The following is an 8631-nucleotide window of genomic DNA, read 5'->3' on the forward strand; positions in this document are numbered from 1 at the left end:
CACTGTGCCATCATTGCCAGACCAGGCCCACACCTGTCTGCTATGTGGGATCAAAGAAATAAATATTAGATTTTCTTGCATTTAAAAAAGAATACAGTATGATGTCACCTAAAAATGGCAGCCACAATGCAATACATATATAATGCCAATGACATAAAAATAAGGCCAATAACAACACATCTTCTACAAAAATAATCAGAAATAAAGTTGTTAACTCAGATTCATGAGCTGCACCATGCCTCACGTGATGAGTCTTATGGATCTACGGTTATTAGGACACAAGCTCAGTGTCAGTATTTTGTGGTCTAGATACATTATATTCATATACCAGCTGAGCTCTGCAGTCATTTTAACATCACATTTAGCTATCCCAACATAAAATACCAATAAAATGAATTCATAATTGAATTTAAAAGTCAATAGAAAAACAGGTGTAAAAAATGAACGACTAAAGTTAAAAGCATACGTTGAAAACTGGAAATAGCTATGAATATATATATGAAGGTGTCCCTGATTTTACACATTCACATTATCTGTAAAAAATTCACTTCACCTTTTCAGTGCACCTCATCCTCAGACCTCTTCTCACTGCACTCATTCAACTAAACTAAATTGAGCTCAGTTTATTTACATCACCAAATCACAGCTGAAACCATCTCAAAGTGTTAGTCTTGAGGTCTACAAACTTTATTATCAGAACCATTTTTACAACATTAAACACCTGATAAAAATTATCTAAAGTCACAAAATACACTTGACCATTGAAACAAAGATACCACAACTCATTCTGTTTTTACATAAACACTGTATATTAATTAATTGCTTTTTTATTATGTAATTAAAAGCTTTGTTATTTTTGCTTGTGAATGTATGTCTTGAACTTTGGATTCCCCATTTTCTTTACTTCAAGTTAACAATCTTGGTTTTCCTTAGTTTTAGCATTAAAAAAATGACGTAAAGCAGTAATCACATCTTTGACTTTGCTCTCATCCCCATAAAGGAACCACTGTGGCACATTTCTCATTCCTACTTTTTATTTTTTTCCTAATTCTTTATAGTACAACTACAGCTGCCAATCAGGAGGAATTACACATACGTAAGGTGAAACTAGATGGAAGAACAAAGATTCTCCAAGAGGTTCTCACATCTTTTATGCAGCTCGGCCATTAAATATGATGTGAGAACCATTAAAATGATTTGTAAAAGATGCAGCGAGTCTAGGTAAATGACTGGGACATAACAAAGTTTCCAATTGTGTAAAGCTTTTTTCATCCTGATCCACTGGGAATCATCTGCTTGTGTAATTACTGCTGTGTTTATTCACAGCAGAACCACTGCTTCACCGAATAAACTTGTTTCAGATTTGATCTGTTCATTGTTACTAATTTTAGGAACAGCTGAGATTTTTTTTTACAGCTCAAATGTCTCTCCCTGTACCCAGATGGAGATCCGTTAACTGCAGGTTGCTGAGCAGAGAGAAAACAGAAATGGCACCGTGCCTGACTCTGAACTGTTGCTGAAGCAGTTTTGACAGACAGGCTATTATGCACGTTATGTCGACCTCCAAGCTGCTGCTGCTGTAACTCACAGTCCTCTTCTGCTGGACTGGGAACGTTTGCAGACATTTGCAAAAAAAAATGCACTTCTTTCTATTACACCTAAACTCTGTGACAGGGAGTAGGAAATACTACTTAAATATTTTATTATTGTTATTCTTGTAAAAAAAAATTGTCTCTTTATGTGATGATGTCATGTTGAAGAGGAAGGTCAGGAGAGTAGGTTTTGTGACCATCTAAACCAGGGGTGCCCAAACATTTTCCCTGAGAGGGCCAAAATTAAAATTAATCTGAGGGCCATGGGCCAAATGCAAYAATATTAGAAATGCAAATACTTAAGTAAAGTTGTTTTATTTTTTTATGATTAAGATAGCAGCCAGTGTGGTTGCCCACATTCTTTTTTTTTTCAGCCCATGGACATGGAGAAAATTCAATGTATGCTCAGGCAGCAAAGACTCATGGGACTTGTCATAATTTAAAATTTGAATATATGTGGTCTTATAAGGTGTGCAAGTCTATATATGGGCTTAAATCTAATGTAAATATCTCTTGTAGTTATACTTGTATTTTGTATTTAATCTTAATCTAGTAAGCAGGACAACTGCTGGTGGGCCAAATCAAATGGCTCGGGGGGGCGATTTTGGCCCGCGGGCCCCACTTTGGGCACCTCTGATCTAAACAGCCCAAAAGGTTTTAAAATTTGTTGTATTTGGTATTTTTTCTGTATTGTAACCATCAGTGGTCCCTATACTAGCATGTTTACAAGAACTCCTACAAAATGCTTGAATACTCAGAACCGTTACCAGTATTGATACCAGGATACTAGTACTGATACTCCACTGAYTGTGTAACAGTTTACATTTCAAGTGAAAAGTTTGTCAGTTCCTTGTTTAAGAAATGTATACACGTTGAAAGAAAATCTTATTTGTTATTTTTATTTCCCTTAAAATGCTGCAGCAGTATACAGCATGCTGTATATTTGATTTGATCCAGTCAGATAGACCTAGGCCTATAAGGAAGGAGAGCCACCTTGTTCGAAATAAAAGAAATGTGTTTTTGAAGTCACTGTGTAATGTTTTGACTCAGTAAGTACTTGATATTAGCCTGGCCCTTGCCTTCCTACGCAGCGCCGCTCAATTCTAGTTTCCCTTCACTGCTCTGTCTGGGATTTCTCCCATAGACAAGGAGAAATTTTGGGAGAATTTTCATCCGGGCCAATAAGAAAACAGAACGTCGATTTTCTGCGCAGTGTCAGCTTGTAGTTTATTTTACCTGGGCCAATCAGCAAACAGAAGGCGGAGTTTTGAATGACGTTGATTTTCTGCACAGTGTCTGCTAGTTAGTTCAGCTCTATGGCAGTGGAGGAAGTGAGTGAAGTCAGTTTGTATTGATAAGGCTTCCAAATTAAATTAAATTTGTCTGACAAAGCAGCAGCTCTCATTTACAGACGTCTCATTCGGCTCGGTACTTCTCTCCTCTCAGTGGGGTTGTTTACAGTACACGCGATTTCCGGTTAGCGTCTTAGCTTAGCCTCCTTCACAGTGGAGCTGGCACACATATGTCATGGCCAACTGATGCAATCATTTTAAACTTCAGCAGAGGCCACGCCTCCAGCAAGAATTGCTTCTCTGTAGCAGCGAGTCCAGACCCTCGTACGAAGCAAAATAAAGGACAAGGGTCTGGTTTTTACCAGGCTAAATTGGTATTGACGAGTAACCAAATTAAAGTTCTTACTCAGTTTGAGGAAAAACTGGTATTATTGGGATGCCCCTAGTAAAAATGCTTTGTGACAGTAAATTCTATACCAATAGAAGGATGTTTTTCCCTCCATTACTAGCGTCACATTTAGTAGGAAAAAGCATTTGCTGGTTGCACCCATGAAAAACTTGCTCAGTTGCCAAACAACTTATTCTGCTCCTGACCCCAGGTGCTCAAGAATCAGGTGACTGGTTGGTGATTGTCAGCACCTGTGAGCAACCAAAGTGATGATGTCATACCTCCATGCTCTGGAACTCAACTCTGTCCTCCAAGGTGACGACACTTTCCTCCACAAAGAGTGGTTTATCAGACTCCCTCCAATATTTGGGAGTGGACAGAATAGAAAAGGCCAGTTTGCCGTTCTGACCTCAACAACATGACTCACCTATATACAGTGAAGAGTCTTTCTTGTGGACATGGTCATCGATGTAGGACACCCCCAGAGGCTGGACAGGCGTGGCCCCGATGCCGAGCAGGACCTGGGCTCCGATCAGCAACAGGTACATCATGTTGGTGTTGGCTCGGTTGCTGCAGTTGAACCCGGAGTCTCGATTTTCCGACCTTGATTTGTTGGAGCAGATGTCCCTGCCGTCCTCGGCATGCCACGAGTCCCCCGCCTCGTACTCGTACTGGTGAGTCAGAAACTCGGGCAGTGCCGAGAGCAGGGCCCCCAACGCCATGACGATCCCACCGCAGCCGATCAGGCGGGGCCGGTGGGCCTTGGCGCCAAAGTAGCTGACGAACAGAATGAGGGCCAGGTTGCCGATTTCAAAGCTGCTGGCGATGACGCCCACGTCGGCACTCTGCAGGTTGAAACGTCTCTCCAGAGTGGTGAGGACACTGACCTGACAGTCCCAGACAGACAGGAGAGAACAAAACCAGAGCTAAAACAACGAGTTTTTCTATTTTATCTACAGCAAGATTGTTTCAGTGGGAATAACAAGTGTTCTGCATGTAAATTAATTTAAAAGAACATCTCAATAAGAACTTGAAGCATTGCAAGTTAGACAAAACTCTGTCCTCTTCATCTTGTTACCTGAAACCAGCCTGATGAGTCTTTGAGCTTCTATCAATAACATGTTTTTTCTTTGTCTCTTCCAGAAGAAGGTGCACATGGACCAGTTCTTCTGTGTTTGTTTGTGTCTCTTTCCTGTCCCTCAACCAGCTGGTCGAGGCAGATGGCCGTCTGTCCTGAGCCTGGTTCTGCTGGAGGTTTCTTCCTGATTAGCAGGGAGTTTTTCCTCTCCACCGTTTGCTCAGGATGGGAGACTGTGATGAAGTGATTCAACACAATCTGCTGGTTTCTTCTTTAGATTATTCTTTTTATGTTCAGTGCCCTGAGACAACGTATGTTGTGACTTGGCGCTATATAAATAAAAATAATAAACTTGAACTTGAAACTTTATAGACAGATACGAAAAAACCAAACTTGGTAATGAAAATGTATTTTTCAATTCAGAACTGAAACATGCTGAATCATTTTTTTCCATCAACCTTTCAGCTTTTTGCTGCATTGTTCCTGCTGATCTTGTGTTTACTGAAAATTGCACTGCGAAGCCTAATGAATTAAGTGTTTATTACAAGTACAGCTGCAAGTAACAATTGAAAAGATGCAAGTCACAGTTTCTGTAAGGAGGACCAGTGGAGAGTCCAGGTCTCCTCTCATTTAGTGCCTCATAGAAAAGAAGCTTCACGTCAAACAGGAAGAGGTTGGAGATACTTGGACTTTCCACATCAGATTACTGTGTATTAAATTACAAGGAACTGAAAGAACAGTGGAAACCCTGATAGGAAATCATTTCACTACAATGCCCACATAAGTAGCTAGTAAATAGTTAATAATGCAGTTATTATTGAATCTATAAACACCTGCATTCTGTTTTGATTTTTAAAAATCTACCTGCATCCAATCATGTGTTTATATATATATATGTGTATATGTATATATGTGTGTATATGTGTATATGTATGTATGTGTGTATATGTATATATGTATATGTGTATATGTGTATACGTATATGTGTATATGCATATGTGTATATTATATATGTATATATATATATATATATATATATATATATATATGGCAGAAAACAGTAGTTTAATTAAAAGCTGAGAAATTTGCAAAACATGAATTTTACCTGAATAAATAACRTATAGCACTGGATTAAGTGAAAAGTGTTTTATCTTCTTTAATGTCATTAAGTGAAATAAGAAAACCTTCTTATGAAGCATTATTGGACCTAATAATAGAACCAAACTCTTGAACACATAAACTGTCTTTCAAGCTGTAAATAAAGCAACATGTTCAGATCTAATGCTGGTTTAACTCTGATCCCTTCCAGATGTTTTCCTTCACATCTCTACAGGATGAGAGAGAGAGTTAAAAAGGCATTTCTTGGCTCCTCAAAACATTTCCTAAGATGTAAACGTGATGTATCCCTGCCATCTCTTCTCTACTGAACAGAGATCTGTCAGGAAGTTATTGATCTAATTTGATCAGCGCAAAGGGCTGAGCTGTGGTGTTAATGATGAGCCACTCGTCCCTCCTGTTGTGGGGATCACGTCATCTCTCGGGCCTGTGTGCACAGCGGTGTCACGCGCCTCCTGCATTATTTAATAAGCGTGCAGAACGTGGCAGGCAGGCTGGATAATAAGATAAATCCTCCAGACCTGCGTTTGAAGTCTTGACCATAAAAATAAAAAAAAACGCAGAGAGAAATCTACCGAGCGAGCAGCGTGGAGCCGCGCGGCGCCGTGACGCGGCTGCGCGCGCAGGCCTGATGATGGATCATCTATCAGTGAGAGCGCAGTGATCATCAGAGGTGATCATACTAATGGGGGGGAACGACGTGGCATCAGCTCACTCACCAGATACGCGCCCACGGTGCCCTGTGCCAACATGAGCGCGCACTCCGCCACCAGGAAGATCTTAATGTTGGAGAAGCACGAGGTCTTCTTCTCGTTGTCATCCTGCTCCGGGTCGTCCGTGCCGCTGCTCCTCTCCGAGCACATCTGGTGCTTCACCTGCATCCTTGGCGTTCAGGCTCCGGTCGGTTTGGCCGGCGTGACGACACTGAGAGGCTCCGGTCCGGCGGAGGGGAACATCTGGTACCGATGATGACAGCGAGCGGCCCGCCCGCAGGAGATGAGACGGACGACCGCAGAGACGACCGASGACCACCGCTGTCCTCCCTGATTTTAGTCCCAGTCCGTCTGAAGCATCTCTCCTCCTGTCCGCTCGCCGAACGTCAGCTCCATCACATTTAAATACGTAGGCGACGCGTGCCGGGTGACGCCATCTGGTGCGTAACGACGGCACGCTGTTTCCTCACATCCGGGTTCCTGCTGAAGCTGCGTACTGGTCTGTGTGCTTAGAACTTATCAGCCCGGTTCCGAACTGCAGCTCTGTGTCCTGAACCATTAGAATCCATGAAACCAAACGGCTCAGACCAGTTTGTTTATTTACTTCCATCACAACTAACATAATGCCACAACACGACAATAAATAAATAATAAAATATAAATTTGATAAAACAAGTCTGTAATTTTCTAATTCATTAGATTTTAAGTAAACTTTATTTATATAGCACCTTTCACAGACACAAATATCGAAAAGGCTTAACAGAGAACACAAATAACTAAAAACATAAAAAACAGTGCATAAATTTCACGAACAAACAAACCGAACTAAAAGCTTGTAAATGTCTAGGTGTTTCTTAAAAGAGTCAGGAATCTGAGCAGCAAGTTTATTCAATTTGCTCTGATTGCAGTTTCACACTCTTGGCAAGCTTTGGTGCTCCTTCAAACCTGTAAACCATTCCAGGTACAGAACCTCATGAAGCTGATTAAGAGAATGGCAAGAGTGGACACATCCATAATAACTGAAAAAAAAAAAGAAAAAAAAAAAGCTTAAACTTACCTTTAGGAGCCTAAAGTGTTCCTCCACAGTCTGAATGACTCCAGTATTAATTTACAATGTAAAGAAAAACATAAAAACAATGAATGAAACAGTGTGTCCAAACCTTTGACTGGTAGTCTGTACACAGCACAAAAAGAAAGTAAATTTGTGTTATTTCTTTGTTGTAACAATGCTGCTTGGAAGTAAATCTTATACCATGCCTCTGAATGGCAGCGCCTGGGGGGACCAGAAGCTCAAAACAAGAATCAATAGCAACAGCAAAATAAGCTGTATGGTACAGAAGATTTGGCGTTTATGTGTACAACCCAGTCAGCTCTTCTCCCACAAATACATGTTTAAATGATGTGGCATCGTTTAAAAAGAAATTAACAGGCTTTCAAACAGTATAAGTTATCAAGAAGCATTGTTACAACAAAGTAATAATCTACCAAACACAAATTTTCTTACTTTTTGATGTAAGTTGATATACGCCACTTCAGTCATAAAACTAGGACATACTTCATGGACACTCTCAAATCCATTTTCAGGCTTAAGAAGACTAACCTCTTGACAGATTCATCCAGCAGCTTTTATTCAGAATCTTGTTCTTTTATTTACTATAGATGAGTGTCAGAAAGTAAAAATGTAAAAAAAAAACTTGTTATATCAGCTGTCTGTAATTATGACCTGCTTTTCAAAACTTATAATCTACTGTATATTTTGATTTATGACAGTTCTCTGCAGAGGAAGTTTAACCTCCATGATGCCGCAGGTTGTTCTGCCTCTTGGTTAGGCTTTGCCATGGCAAACTGGTTCAGTGGAGTGGTCAGATGAAGAGTGTTTGTCAAGCAGATGAAAGGAAATCTGCACAGATATACATCAACTACAAAACTGCAGGGTCTTCTTAACTGCGAGATAAGCTCCAAGTGTCAGAGTCCTGTTCCCTGTTGCTCTTGGCTCTTAAAATTCAACAAACAATTAAGATGCACTATCAGAATCGAACGAACATCATCTGAAGCAGCACAATCCATCAGGTGAAGTGTGGACTCAGCAGGCGGAGGGTCCATTTCTCATGCAGCCCCTCAAAGATGCTGTGGTGATTTAGGACCAACCACAGCGCTGCGGATGCAGAGCAAGCACACTGAAGACATTATTTTAGAACGCCTCCTAAATGCATGGTCTGCTGAGAAATGAGTGCATTCAGGCATTTGAGCTCAAACAAATAATATATCAGACATGGACATTAAACAGCTTTATTATTAACTTTATTTATTACCACTTTATTATGCTTTAGAAACTCAAGATATCCCACGCCTGAAAACATACACTAAATAATACAAATATACAATTAAAAAATAATAATTATTGCATTTTTTATTTTAGGAGCGTTATTGAATATATCTGTCTGTTATATAT

The 8631-nt window shown here is 40.2% G+C and overlaps 1 protein-coding gene across 1 annotated transcript; it reads right to left on the bottom strand.

Moving 5' to 3' along the window:
* Positions 1-3699: 3699 nt before the first annotated feature.
* Positions 3700-6902, bottom strand: LOC106524263 (solute carrier organic anion transporter family member 3A1; the record flags this gene model as incomplete). The annotated part of the gene is given in 2 exon segments (XM_014018000.1): positions 3700-4159; positions 6186-6902. Coding segments are annotated over 2 exon segments (622 nt in total), but the record flags the coding sequence as incomplete, so codon positions are not given.
* Positions 6903-8631: the final 1729 nt, after the last annotated feature.

The sequence above is a fragment of the Austrofundulus limnaeus genome, unplaced genomic scaffold, assembly GCF_001266775.1.
Source record: "Austrofundulus limnaeus strain Quisiro unplaced genomic scaffold, Austrofundulus_limnaeus-1.0 Scaffold180, whole genome shotgun sequence".
Lineage (NCBI taxonomy): Eukaryota > Metazoa > Chordata > Actinopteri > Cyprinodontiformes > Rivulidae > Austrofundulus > Austrofundulus limnaeus.